General features: G+C 41.5%; 1 protein-coding gene across 14 annotated transcripts in view; it reads right to left on the bottom strand.

Annotated features, from left to right (window-relative positions):
- Positions 1 to 15,359, bottom strand: part of LOC124054617 (adhesion G protein-coupled receptor L3-like) — a 198,641-nt gene that overhangs the window by 54,532 nt on the left and 128,750 nt on the right. For 9 of the 14 annotated variants that reach the window (XM_046380811.1, XM_046380812.1, XM_046380810.1 and 6 more), the window contains 4 exons: positions 10,548 to 10,901; positions 7,726 to 7,829; positions 4,945 to 5,130; positions 2,872 to 2,910 (listed from right to left, as the gene is read on the bottom strand). In XM_046380811.1, coding sequence (XP_046236767.1) covers positions 2,872 to 2,910; positions 4,945 to 5,130; positions 7,726 to 7,829; positions 10,548 to 10,901 — 683 coding nt within the window. The remainder of the gene's footprint in view (positions 1 to 2,871; positions 2,911 to 4,944; positions 5,131 to 7,725; positions 7,830 to 10,547; positions 10,902 to 15,359) is intronic. The other 5 variants (XM_046380816.1, XM_046380824.1, XM_046380818.1 and 2 more) reach the window with 1 other exon arrangement.

Raw genomic sequence — 15,359 nt, 5'->3', positions numbered from 1 at the left:
TTAATAACCACAAACATAAATTCCTGAGCGTTTTGAGAGATCTTTCCACTCTCTCCGCTGAGCAGAAACAGCTCACACTGATTATTCAGGCAGAACTCTGCTCCGCAGGTGAGATGAGGAGGTCTCTGTTTATAAGGATGTGGTTATCTTCATCGTTCAACAAATTGACTACCAGGGAAATTTTATCATCTCGTTATATTTCCGAACGAGAAGCCTCCCTCTGTTTCGCCTGCTCTAAGGTCATCCTGCCGTGTGACACTCCTCCTAGTCATGCATGCAAAGGTGTCATTTTAATGAGGGGTTGGGGCTGAATATCCTCCCTGTATCCTACACATTCACACTAACTTGGCTCCTACTAAGGCACAAGATATTATTTTGATCTTATTTGTTATGAAATTGTGGTATTCACATGCTGTAGATCCCACATCTTTAACTTTAAAACAAAATAAATGCCAGAGGGAAAAGCCATTCAAAGCTAGCGAGTTTCACTAAAGCTTTAATAAAATATAGATGGACATAATCACAATAATGGACGACCATAATGTCACAGCCTATAAAAAAGCTGCCACTAATATAACCAAAAGGCGCAGGAAGCTGCTATTTTTATCGTGTTTGTTCGAAATCAAAGGGCACAACAGAGAAACATTCCTGCAGGGCGAATGTTAAGAACAGGGAGTTGATCATTATATGCTTTGTAGCTTTATCAAGGCCAAATCCTGTTCAGTGGAATCAAACTGGCTATGACATGTGGCAGACAAAACTGCTTATGAACAAGAAATACTGAGCAGTAGTCATAGTTACTAACTGTTTCATCCCCCCAGAATCAAAAGACGACAGGAGCCTGCGAATATGTGACTGAAACGGCAAAATGAAGCTCTTTGTTTTGAAATTTCCTGATGATCCTAATGAGATGAAGAATTCAGCAACAGGTGAAATCAAATGTCATGTACTAGTTTACCACTTAAACAAGACAGAAGCGCTCAGTCAAGATGAGAGTCAGTCCTCAACTCATTTAGACATCAACCTCAAGCGTTTTATTTTAGACTACGTCCTCCTTTACCGCAACCACACCTGCGCTCGCACAATCTGCCTTTTCCCAAAGCACCGTTGAAGTCTGTTTTCAGCTCTACCAGCAGGTCTCCGAGCAGAGGGACGACAGAGGCAGGTGCGCCTCTCATTTGCTTTGTATTCCTCTGCTAATCCCACTTATGTCAACCACCAGGGCCCCGTTGGAGAAAACACTGCCAAATTTCCCTAATCAATGAAAGTCCCTCAAAGGCTGGCAGCACGTGCAGTCAAAGCCAGTGTTTACCTAAGGCCCCAGATGTTGCTGAATTATTCTGGTTCGTCAAGTGAAAGCTCTTAACTGTTGCTTGAATTTGTCGGCGCGGTGAGGGAACGGAACAGAGGAGGAATCAGATGCGCTCGGGGTTTAGTGTCAACTAGCACATGCTAGCATGCTAGCATGTGAAACTAAGATGGCGATAACAGCAATCATTTTACCTGCTAAATATCAGCGTAACAGCATTGTTATTATCGGCACGTTAACATTTGGCTCAAAGCACTACCGCACTTAAAGAAAACCCTCCCAGAGCTGCTAAGAACGTCTGGAGATTCCTATTTATGCCCGTGTTTGTTTCATGAAGTATCATGTCTGCGGCTCCATGATGTCTTTTTCATTCTGTTGGCCAACAATGGTTGTCTGTGACACAAAAGAAATAACCACTTCAGGCTTTGGCTGCAATTATTTCACAATTGTCAGTTTTGGTTCATTGTTGAACCTTTTTATGGCCTTTATTGACAATAGGAAAATAAATAAATAAATAATCCTTTCAGCTTTTCACTCTCACAAACCCATCTGCACATGTGGGCCGGCCAAAGCCTACACAAACATACATTCCACTTGGATGTTATTTGCACAATCATATACATAGTTAAGTGCTTTCTGATGTGCCTCAGTGGAATTGAGGCAAACTCATGTTGCTTAACATGAGCGCCGCGGAGCATAGATATGCGACAACATCTGGCTCTAATGTGCAGCTTTATTGGAGCCATCTGTACGGAAGACAGGGATGTCAACTTACTTCACAGTTCTCTTGTCAAGGTAGAAATGATTCTGTTGACAGGTAAAATGTCACCCCAGGGAAAACAAAATCACTCAGTAGCCCGAGAAATAGCTGAGTGAAGCAACAGAGACCTCCCCTAAATTGGGACACATATGTATTATGCATCAAGGAGAATCATAACATGTCATGACTTTGGCTGACTTAGTAGTTAGAAGTTGACTTGCTGGGTAATGAGGTCACTTCTTTTCTGCTCTTAAGCTTTTGCTGAGAAATGTAGAAGTGTGTTACATGCCTAAGAGCTCAGTTTTTGACTGATACTATCCACTTATGTGGGCTGTTTCACTGGAAGCAGTGCTGGTGTGACAGCTTTGAGGCAGATTTAAAATGACTGAGAAACCTGAGGAATCCACAATAGATGTTTGGCATTTAAAAATCAAGAAATTCTCATCCGCATGCTCATGCCAAATGTATTCGAGAAGAGATGAGAACGTCGTGACGTATGCATGCAGGGTAAAACGATAACATATGACTCATATCTTTAGGTTTTTCCTTGGATGTAAATTACATGATACTAATTAAATTTGACCCTTTAATGAAATAAAAGCAGAAATGCAGTGTATGATGGTATACATTTATACTGACTTTGTTTTTGTGGCTTTGTATTTGGTTTTAACACAAAACCACTTCAAAAGTCAAAGTCATGACAAATTACTTAACCAATAACGTGGTAAATATGAAAATGACAGCACAGTAGACACAATGAAGAAACGGAGAACAGGGTATGAGGGAAATCTGGTCCAAATACCTGAACATAATACCGGCAAGAGCGCTCTCGTTTCTGTAGCTGCAACCGAAAGAAAAAGCAAGAGTTAGCTACAAGTCAACGACTCAAACAATTCCAAATACACTTCTTCTTAACTTACAAAAAAACAGGGTAAAAATACACCCTAAAACAGAAGTATATATATATATATCATAATTACACATCATCTTGGAAAAACAGCAGAGACTCTTGTGTTAATTAGCATGGCAGGGGTGCACCTTGTTTTTATTTTTCATGTGAAACCTCAGGAGACCTGCTAATTCTATGAACCTGTGCCACCTCTAAAGGAAAGTTAGTGCTAACAACAATTTAGCAACCCTGAAAAATGACAGGAGGTTCTGGCTCACAGAAAGGCTTTTAGCACTGCATGGAGAGTGAATAATTTTAATGAGTTATGATAGGGTAGCTGTCAGAGCTACTGTGTGGCTTAACAGCTAGGCTCTGGTACCATGCTAAATCCCATGCAGATTAGCTCCAACGAGTACCATTTCTTCATAAAGGAGCATTTTGCTCTACATCACAGCCCACACTTCCGGAAACAGTCCTGTCTGTACCGTTAGCCAACAAGCCTTTGATAGTGAAAATGACATGGATCACAGAGTTTGCCAACTCAATCTTTTCATTGTCTGCTGGCAGGGGGCATTGTGCTGCGCTATCAAACCCCTCCCAAATTCTTTAGTTCGCTTAGCTCTTTGCAGATTGTGTCGAAATGATTGAATGCGAGAGGTAAACATCAGCAACGGAGCAGAGAGGAATAGTTCATTGGGTTCTGGAGCTGCCTTGGGGAGTGCTCTCATTAACAAAGGAAAGCTGTAGGGCCATTTTTCTCCTTGGATGCTGCTTGCTAAAATAATAGAGTGTGTGTCAGAGGACAGGGAACTACAAAGTACAGGTAAGCCCTTGACCTCTTGAATAAATTATCCTGGTGTTCAAAAGATTTTTTTTCCCTTCAATGGAACTGCTTTTTTTTTTTTTAACACCACTTCTACAACAGAAAATTATGACCACAACCTCAATCTCGACTGCAGCGGTAGAATGTATTTTATGGGAAACCTTCTTTTCAAGAGGTATTATAAACTGTAGTTGCTCCTCAATGTGAATTTACTCATCATGTTCTCTTCTGAGGCCTTTTGGCCATCTTTACTGCCTCCTCTCTCCATTGGAGAGAACTGGCACTAAAATCTCAATGGGGACATCTGTGTCTGTTGCGGCAATGAAATAAAAACCGTCCCGAAAAAGCTATCTGAGAACAGGTGTTCATGTTCCTCTACAAGTGAAGCCGCTCCAGCAAATTAACGACTGACATTTTGAATTTCACTGATGTTTGCTTTTCTGTTGGCTGCTCAGCAGACAGAAAGAATTATTTTAGCTCGCTTTGCCAGAGTGCCCCTCACTGTGCTCTGCCGTGAATCGAGGAATAAATGCATTAGCTTCAGGTTCAGCAAAAACGAAAGTCCCTACACAGCTGAGATCCAATTCACTGAAATCTTAACCCTGTCCCAACAGTGAAAATCAAGTGGTACAAATGAAGCACTTTTGACAAGCATGGCACGTGGATAACATGTTTTAAACTAAATCAAAGTAAAATTGATAGCATTATACATGATACTAGAGTAAGAGATGTGCCTGAAATTGTAGGTGTGTTTCAGTATGCACTGGACCAGAGGGAAATCGTGGATCTCATTTTGTGTGACAGCGCAGGGCCAAATAGTAGATCATTAAATGAAAACCAGCTGTTCAGGTTTGACTGGACTGAATTCTTCTGGTGGGTAGGTCTCCAATTTGGAAATTCAGAAAGTTTTAGGCATCAGAATGACATAGGTCGACTTACAAATTGGCACCATTGCGTAAAGTAGTTCAACTAAAATTCCTTCATTTTGAGGCTCCTTTGCAGAGGTTTACCTGAACCATGTGGACAAGTAAAGGCATAGGTCATAATTCCCGCAGGCCGTGTTTATCCAGCTTTGTTAGCTTGTCAAGACATTCCATTAAAGCAAAGCAGAACTGAATAAAAGGCAGTTTTGATGTTTCTCATGAAACTGTCTCTTTTGTTACCTTATTGAGGCTCCGTGCTGCGCTGTCCTTGCCACCCGGCGTGAGGTTTCTCAGCTGTACGTCGAGGAGATCTACCAGCTGCACCATGGCCTTTACCGTGTAGGTAATGTCCCCTGCCTGAAGATTACGCTTAGTTTGCTCTGCCAGCTCTCTGGCAATGACAGCGGCTGTCTCTCCAGCTTTTATCTGTAGAAACACAGGGGACAAAAACACAATATTCCCTCAAAAAAAAATAATAATAACTTAATTCCACAGGTGAACGAAACATACAAATATCTCTTTTTACTCTATTATCCACAGCATACATAATGGAAAACATGGGGGAAAACGTGACAAATTGCCATATACAAATGAATGGAATTCAGCCTACACTTTTTCCCCAACTGCTGGTACATTGCACACAATTAATGTGGTGAGATGGTACTCAGCTGAGTGTACAGTGGGGAAAATACTGTATCCGAAAGCAATTATGAAATCAACTATTGAGGGAATTTCCCCAGGTAGCCTTACACCTTTATGAAACTACTGGGGAGCAGTGCAGCCGGGGGAAGCAGTGTGTACATCCTGCTGGATATTTGTTTGTTGTTATGCTTGATAGCTTATGTTTCCTGATTATTTGTTGTTTAAAAGACTTCAACTTTTGCTTTATTTTGCACACCATTATCTTACCACATTTGTTTCTGAGGTTACAGGTTATTAAAAAGATGAATAAATAAATAAAATAAAACACATTCCTGACTTGCACATCCACTGTTTACTTTTGCACTGTTTAGTTTTCTGTTACTTTTCTTTTATTGGAGTTGAAGAAGTTTACACTCCAGCAACCTCATCAAAACAAACACATCCATTAGTCCCGATTCTGAAAGCTTTTTCTCCGGTAAAGTTAAATGTGAAAACAAACTGTGGACCTGAACAAGTTTGTGAGCTAAGGGGTCAAGGAGGGTGTCTTCTACATTGATCTTAAACTGGTGAGCAGGCTGACGTTTTGCCAGGAAATTCGAAGCTCTTAGTTTGTTAGCATGATATCATGTTCACAACCACCAAGTTAAGACCTTTTTTTTTTTTTTTTTACATTTGCTCACACTGTAAAATAAGTCAGCTGGAAGCATGAAAAAAAAAATCTAATAATAATAATCCAGCAGCATAAACACAGTAACTGGACTAGCAGTCAAAATGACCCAACTGGTCTGATGTAGTTCAAAGGTCTGTTACCTCCAAAGGTTTCAGCTAATAGACTAGGTGCACTATAACCACAGTGATACCAACTAAAACAGGCCAATCCTGATTTACTCTGGCATCACCTGCTATCATCGCCTCTGGGTTTGTTAGTCAAGCCAATGATGCAGCTTAAATTGGTCTTCACAGAGCTGTGTACAGGGGAACATGTCTTAGGAAGATATTTTCTTCTTTTCCCTCCCTGCTCATCTCTTAATGAGGAGAGCTGAGGTTTGCAGGATAAATAGTTCTGTTTTTCCCTCTCTCTCTTTCAGCTGATCTGCAGTCATTTCTTTCTCTTTTTGTTCTTCATATATATTGCTTTCTCATTTTGTCAACCAAACCAAATGATAACAAGCAGTGCCACACACAGGACAATGGCTTTAGATGAAAAATAATGAAGTGCCAGATGGGCATTCCAGATCTCTGACAAGTTGTTATTCATTAAAGCCTTCCTGTCGCCACGACAAGACACAAGACACACTGCTGAAGTGTGATTTTCTTTAAAAAAAACAAAAAAAAAAAAAAGAAAAAAACGACATTAATAACACTTGTTAAAAATACACACACTACTTGATTGTCAAGTCGATAATAACAGGCAATATTCTATTAAATTCACACTTCTGCTGCTGAATACATGCAGCAACAGCGAAGGCAAAGCAGCCTCTCTCGCTCAAGTTCAAAAATAACTTCACTTTAATTAATTTCTCCAAACAGCAGCCTGTAGTGGAGCTTTATTGCGCTGCTCAGATGGTGCCGCACCGCACAGAAGCACACCTGATAATTTCTCTGCCTTCTACTTTGCTCCCCAACAGCCATTCTCCATCCATATCTACAAACTGCCGTTTGTTTAATGGGCCGAGCTTTGTGCCGTTGAGTCGATCGTAAGTGCTATAACATGCACGCCTCAGGGTCCTATGAGTTTAAGGGAGAACATTTTCAACATTGCAATTCATAACCTGGAACCCTGATCCTCACTTGCAGTAAATGCCTCCTCTTTTGATTTGATTCTATTACAGATTTAAACATAGGAAGCTTTATGTGGAGCTTTGCATAATAACTTGCCCGTGGAGGAGGAGATTCAAACCGTTTGTGCTTGAGAAGTATGGAGTGCAGCTGACTGCTGTACCATGTCGTAGGACAGAAAGTGGTCTAGATTAGCAGTCCATTAGACTGTGGTGCTGTGGTATTGGTTTTCAACTCTCTCTCCCCCCTCCACCCGCCATCCAACCACCCACGCCAAACATGCATAACCCCTTAGTTGAGGAAAACTTCCAGCTAATCCATCACATTAATTGACCAGTTAAGAGGGGGCAAAGAACAAAAGATAAAACACACAAAAACTAAAGCCGTCTAAGTACAAGAAGCATTTTATACCTTTGATATGGGTTGTGAGCTGTTGCAAATCTAACTTAAAACAGGCTAAACAGGCACAGTTATGTTTACAAAAGCAAAACAAAATTAAGACATAAAAATAAGATTTAAACTCAGAGCCAAGTACAAGAACGCTTTCCAAACAACCCAACTGTGCACATTTCCTGCTCATTATATCATGCAGCTTAGTACCTTCTGGCTGATGAGGTTGACCCAGGGGGAGGTGCAGTTGCTAAAGTCAGGTCCCTGGGGGTCCCAGTATCCCTCTGGACCTAGGCATGTGTATGAGGCCACGCCTGGGGGGGGGGGGGGGGGGGAGAGAGAGAGAGAGAGAGAGAGAGAGTCAGTAAAAACATTACAATTAAATTTAATAAATCAAGACACGCAATCATGTCAGTAAAGACAGAATAGTTACCGTGACACATTTTGAACATCTGTCATCATGTGTGTGCATGTTTGGGTCCTTTGCAAAGATCTCTTGGGACACATCAAGCTTACCCACATTTTCTCATTCTTCCTTCCTCCTTCTTCCTCATTATGGGCAATGGACTACACACCCTCAACTAAAGCCCAGTCCTTATTGTATTTTCTGCTTCTCTTTTTTTTTTTTTTGCAAAACTTGTCCAAATAAAACTGTCCTAAGAAACACAAAACTTAAGTGATTAAATTAATGGATGTAGCAAAATGTAATTGGATGGTTTTATCTTATAGTGACTGAAACGAAGTTGCTTCACTGAGGCCGGCTGAGCTCGCCCAGACATTGTCTGTATTTAATCATTAAAAGTCAGACAATGTCTACATGTGCATGACAGTTCAGCTCTTGCCTGAGAGAGAAAATACGCCAATTAAGTCTGGCATAGCAGAATTCATTACAAAAGGTCAATTAACAGGGCTCTAGAAAACCATCTCTGCTGACAGAGATGTGATTTAGGGAGCGACTGTCTTACAATATTCGATCTGGGCTTTAGTACAAATAAACTTCCAAATATTGAGCAAAATTACTTTATTAATTGGGATCAATAAATACTTATTAGACAGTGACAACCAACGGCTCTGGTGGGCGTGCGATATTTCAGATGAATCCCATGAATGCAGTGTTTTCAAAAACAAAGCGTCTTTGACTTGTACCTCAAATAACTTTCGTGTATACTTTCAGAGCTGACATCAGCAAGGCTACATGCTGACATTAAAGTGCCCTTGCTTGTACTTAGAGCGAAGGTGCGCTGGAGGGCGAGACGGCCAGCATTAACAGATATAAATTTTGATTGACATATAATTTCCTTCCCCAGTCCACCCTGGACAGCCTTATGTTTGATGGGTTTATAAGATAAGGGACTCTGCATTTCCTCCTATATTGAGAGACAGGAGTAGGAGCATGAAAGAGAGGAGTAAAAGAGGGAGAGGGAGAGAGAGAGAGTCGGAGGGGAGACAGAATGACAGCGAGCGAAGTGAGGTAGATAGAAGGGGAGCTCGAGGAACTTTCAAAGAGTGGCAGAGGAAGCTCACAGAGTCGTGTTCTGCTTGGCAGTGTCGTCTGAAGAGCACTGGCTTTGAAGAGTGCACTGAGGGGAGATGGGGTACGTGTTCTTCTTATCTTGCCATATGACGGCTGTTAGTGAGGTCTCGACGGGTACTGGTGTTGCCCATTAATGAACCGTGTATGTACAGTGTGTGTGTGTGTGTGTGTGTGTGCTGATTGATGACACGAACAGACTTTTTTATTGAAGGCTTCGAGCCAGATTTGAGGGTATGATGTCACTCCCCAATCTAGGATGGCTTACTCTTAAAAAAATCATCAGAAGAAAGTTTCATAAAAATCCTTGACAAAGGCGCATTTTGCAGTTTTAACATTTCTGATTTCCATTACCTCTTCTGGGTTTGTCATAATGTATTAACACCAGTAAGCTGCTTTGCAATAACACTGCCTGACAATAAAGGCCTACAATATTAAGGTTTCTCAGTTCTCAGAGTCTTCTCTTCAGAACGCAGCATCATTTTCGACCTTTAGGTTATGCTCAATGTCAAGGTCTCATTACAGTATGAACCACTGCTAGATCATCGGTCACAGATATTCTTGCTTTCTGAGGTAGCTTTTATATATATAAAGCAACCCATATTGATTTTTATCTTAATGCACTCTTGACTTCATTCCCTTAGTATTGATACAAAGACGACAACATTTATGTAAACAAATGGTCTGATGCCTGATAAACAACGCTCAGCAGCCCTTTTAAAGTGCCTAACACAAATGTGTTTAGCCACAAATTAATTGCACCAATCGAGAGAGGAAATAAATATGGGTTAGTGTGTGGCGTATTAGTTAGTAGTTTCCATATAGATGCAATTGCAAAGCTATTTTAAGACCTGCATCGGTGAGTGAGGAAGAATGAGGAGTGAAACAGGAAGCAAGAGAACAAGTGCTGCAGGGGAAGTGTAGACATAAAGAAAACACACACAGACGACCAACATCAAGGCGAAGAGCCTCACAGCAGACTTTGTCTCCTAACGAGAGAACTGACATCCTCCCAGCTGAACAAAGGAATAACAAAATAACTTATATATGTCACAAGCAAATTTTGTCAATTTTTGATGAATGATTAAGCTTTTGGAAGATTCATCAGGTTAACTGAATGTGGATATTTGAAATCATGTGTAATGTCACACATTGTTACACTCAACTGACACTCAACAAACTACGAAGTGACAGACCTATAAAGAGAGGAAACAACAAGAGAAAACAGTAGTGGACAAATGAGTGAAGTGTGTGAATGCAGCCTGCTGCCGCCACAACTTGGACCCAGATTAGTTAGATGAATGGATGGCCTTAATTTCATCTTCTCATAAGTTTGGTTAACCTTGGGGTTTGTTTAGAACTTGATTCTCTGATTGCTTATGTTCATTACACCAGCAAGCTTTTTTATGAAGCAATGTCTACCTGTACCTTAATCTGATTCGATTATTACTGAACTCAAGCTGTTATGAAACCAGGATTTCTCTTTAAAAATCCACCTTACCTATTGTTCCGGGTGGACATGGCATCTTGGACACCATGCCCTGCTTGGTCTTGGGCCAGGAGATATCCATCATCACCAGGGGATTGCAGTACTCCACCCTGATGTTGGGAAGCTTGGAGGAAGGCGGCGACCTATCGCTGTCATCTGGGACCAAACCCTCCACCAGTGTCTGGACAGGGGCCACCACCGTGGAGGTGGTCCGTGGCCACTGGGCCATCACGGTCGTTGTGGCAGGCATCTTGGTCGTGGTAATCCTGGCTGTTGTAGTTGTCATGGTAAGAGTGGTTGGTCGAGTTGTGGTCCTCGTTGTCATAGTCGTCGTGTCCATGTACACCATCACAGAGGAGGATGTTTCTGGCGAAGGAGAAAGGGGGAACAAAGTGAGCTGACGAATTCTCGGAAAAATGCAGAGCTGGAAAAAGAGGGTTGAGAGTAAACGTCTTTCTTTTTTCAGCCACACTTCATTAATGTCTGAGAGTAAAATTTACGTTGGTGCTGGTGAAAAAAGACAGAGTGTTCGTCGAGGGGTTCTATTCCTCCCTCCTTTTCCACATGTCAGTTTAAGAGATGGTACCTCAAAGAGGATCAATTGGAACTGGCAGGTGTGACCTGCATGGGCATGCATGGTATCCTACCCCCCACAAACCCCCCCTGCCCCAGCTGGCTAAGCTAACATGCACACATCACACAGACGTACACTTACAGCCGGGCCGTCTAAATAGAGCTGCTGCAGAGGGCAAACATCTGACAGTCAGGAGCTCGATCTTGTGGTTACATACTATTTCTGGGTCAGCCAGGACAAACTGAAATACCTCTTTCCTCCCTGTGGATACACTACAGGGGGTGCGTGCTAATGATGCTGTTTACCTGAGCACTTGGGAACAAGGGCTATCATAACACCAATACACAGACACACTGAGATGCGTCCACAAACAGGCAGAGTGATCCTTTTCTTCCCACTCAAATCTATACAGACCTCCACTACTCCCCATCATAAATCATCCCATCTACTCATCCACTCTGTCCCCTTTATGTTCCTTTCCCTCGTGTCCCTGATTGGAAAATAGGGGCCTGCAAATTAAATTAGCAACAGGCTTTTTATGAATGCTAGACTTGGTTTAGCCACAGAGGGTCAGAGGACACACAGAGGTCATATTTCATAATTTATCTTCAGACAGTGGGAAGAGGTTTTTTTCTGTCATGTGCGACAGAAGATCTTTATTTAGGAACATTGTTCTGTAGTACTCATTACACATTTGCATTGTTATTTCTGCACAATATTCTTCAATATTCTGTAGTGACATTTCTATATGCCATGATCTTATTACTGTGTGTGGTTTGGAAGAAGGCGGCACACTGTAAACCCCTTAAATAAGTTCCCATGAGAGAGCACTTTCTCACACACAGACACAAAATCCAGGCCTTTGTAAAAATGCAATTTAGGAAAGGCGTTGTTTCCGACTAACGCAGAGATACAATCAAAATGACAGAAGTGACAAATGGTCCCAATCTTTATATGAAAGGGGAGCAAAACAAAATTTAATGAGGGTCGATTTTAGGCTGGCAGGTGTAATGGATGTCACAGATCCAGAGAGCTTAGATAACAGACATGACTGCTGAAATCCAGTTCAGTGAGTTTTCAATTTGCAATTGGACGATTTCTCTGTATGGTGAATTTGAAAGCTCTGAAATAAGACGGCATAAATTAGTGCCACGGTTTAGGAATTCCGAAGATGCCTGAAGGCTGCGATGACACGAAGCAGACCACTATCTGCAGTCAATGCATTCAGCGCTTAAACAGCATTCAACGACAGCCAAGGTTGATTAAACAGGTTGCAGCAGCAGCAAGAGTTTCTGGCTGATTGAGTATTTCTTGTCTCTCACGAACAAAAGAGTGTGTTGTGTTTTGAAGATCCGCAGGTATCTTGGACACTCCTGTGGAGGCACTCCATCAGTAAAGTGGAATGATAACAAGAATCTTGACTTGCAGTGTGAACTAAACTGCTGCGGAACCTTTTTTTACTCCCATCTACCCGGTAATGCAGCCTGCATAACTTCCAAATTTCTCTCACAGACAGAAGAAAACAAATCAGCAAGGCACACAGCAGTTAATGTTAAGTCGAAAACACGAAGGCTTGGAAAGGATGCCGTTACACTGCTGCACATGGATGCAAGCACAAGTATGCATGGTCACATGCTCGCACACTGGCAGCCACACACTCCCACACAACCCTCATCAACCAACATAAACAACCACCAATCAGCTGGGATTTAGAAAAAATAAATAAATCACATGAATGCTCAAGTAGGTATTAAACATTTCCACCAGCCACCAAGACATCACCATTTACATTCTGTAACCACCATTAGACATCATCATCAATCTGCACCAGCTCAGCCCAGTGGATCCTTCATCTGCAACGACCGTGCAATACGAGGGAGAAATATATTCATGGACACCAGTCTGTTTATTTGATTATTTATGAAAGAGCTTCTTCATCCATCTGTTTTTTAGGAGACGTGGTGTCAACCTCAAATGTGTCCCACCCACTCTTGATAAGGGAAGTAGCCTGGTAGAAAAGTATAATTGAAATCATTCCGTGGTGCTTAAACTGCATATAATAAAGGAGACCATTAGAGCACCTCATGGAAATCTGATCATGGAAATTCACTGCTCATATTGAGGTCACTAAAAGGTCACAGTGCACAGGCTCAGATAAGCTAGTGGTTAAAAAGGTGTGCAGACCAGCCCATTAGGATAAGGGAATTATTCTACTGGTCAAGACAGCTGATACAGGAGCAGTTCTAACTGAGAGATTTTTTGCTGAGGGAGTTGTTTGTTACAGCTGGCCAAAATGCAGGCTGATATCAGTAAGCAAACTGCAGACGTGACGTATTCACAGTTTTATAGTTTTTGGTCTTGTGCAACCAATAACTCATAGTGAATAATGTTGACAGATGTTTCAAACGGATGCTGCTGTGTAACTAATATTTCTTGTTACTCTGGGTACTTAATGACTCTTCTTGTGCTTCTGCAACTTCTGTTACACTATATTGAAGCATGTCATGGATAACAACTAAGAATTAAACACAGTGTACCCTTCCAGAGATATTTGCTGCTTCTGGACTAAGCCTGGCTACCATTCACTCCTGAACCAATATAAGTACTTGGAATTTGGTACCAGTCCCAACGGTACCTTTTCAGTACTTCACTTGCTGTAATGACAAAAATGTAAATTTAGCTGTAAAAAAAAAAAAAATTCACCAAATATGTTAAAACATTGTTTCGAAGAAGAAAGCTGTTCAAAAACCTGGGAGCAGCTGGAGGAACTTTGTGCACGATGCAAACTTTACTCTACCTGTGTAAATGACTTAAATTTAGAAACACCTGAGTATGTGACATTTCCTTAAAATGAGATATATTTAGTTTATCAGTCCTTTTAAAATAATAATGATAAAAGTTGTCTTATCACTTTCTATAACGCTGGAGGTAATTTAAGAGAATATGGCTTGAGGAAATTGTCATCACAGCATGAGGTTAATTCAAAGTCACAAGGAACCATGTCTAGAATCTAATTGCATGCTTCCACATGATCCCGTTGAGCCCACTGTTGAATTATTTTTCAACACACAGCATGTTAAATACGCCTGCAAAGACACACACGAGAGATGGAGAGCAGGAGTGGAAAAGAAGAAGGTGTCCTTGCGGAAACTTGTATATCTTTTCCATGAGATGAGCACAGAAAAAGGAAAGCCAGCACACAGCAACCACAGTCTGCAGGCACTATCGCCTTGGAGACAACACAAGGACATTTTGTTTTGCTTTGCCAGCTTTCCTATTCTATCCAAAGGGATGAAGGGAAAAGGGGGGGGGACTAAGCTCAAGAGCACAAACAAGGTGAGCAAGACTTTGGTATGCTCCGATGGGCTTGTGATTGACCATTGACCAGAGGAGGTTTTCACTGTGAGTTTTATAAAGTAACCACAACACAACACAACACAACACAACACAACACAACTATGGAACAAAAGAAGAATAGAAATATGACTAGATGGGTGACCTCACCATTTGCTCTTATGAATTTCTTATCACAGTGTCGACTTCACAAGTACTACCTCTTTGCAGTATTTTTAATTAGAACTGGGTCTTAGGACGCATCATGTGGCATTAGGCAAAGTTTGAGAATGTTACTCCAAAAAATGGCCTCAAACCTCAAAGTAGTTTATCTTCTTTCAATGTATTCTCCAAGGCATTAAAGTTGATTAGAAATGAAAAGACTACACAGACAGCCATCAGACATTCATGTTTCTTAAGCTCAGTGTTCCTACACCTAAACAGGCGAACTTCACAGTTATAAAAGACAGAAGCAAACTTCTGTGGGCACTCAGGCTTCCTCTCATTCAGACACCGACTCCACTCTTCATTTACGCTCAGCTTCTGTTGCACAAAATCCCCTGCACCAAACGCACAAAGTCTGTTTCCACCACACACAGAGCTTTGTGCTTCATTTCAAAGCATTAATTTCTAACTAATTAGCCTTCTCTCTCTGTATCCCAGGGCTCGTGGCTTCCACAATTAGATAAGCCCACTCTACTTCGCTCCAGGAACCTGCTATGTTATTATGAAATGAATCCGGTTTATATGACTTGCCATTTCCACAACGAGAGTGGGCTTGTCGGCTCTGAGAAACTTCTGCAGACTCAAGATCAAAAGAGGTGGAAAGGGCTTTCGGGGGTAACAATGAAACGAGCATCACACGGTAAAGTGACTCTTCCAGACTTGTGCTGAACCCAATTACCTTCTAATTTTAA

Source organism: Scatophagus argus, chromosome 23 (genome assembly GCF_020382885.2).
Source record: "Scatophagus argus isolate fScaArg1 chromosome 23, fScaArg1.pri, whole genome shotgun sequence".
NCBI classification, from domain to species: domain Eukaryota; kingdom Metazoa; phylum Chordata; class Actinopteri; family Scatophagidae; genus Scatophagus; species Scatophagus argus.
The sequence above is the reverse complement of the archived record's forward strand: the minus strand, read 5'-3'. Positions and strand labels throughout refer to the sequence as shown.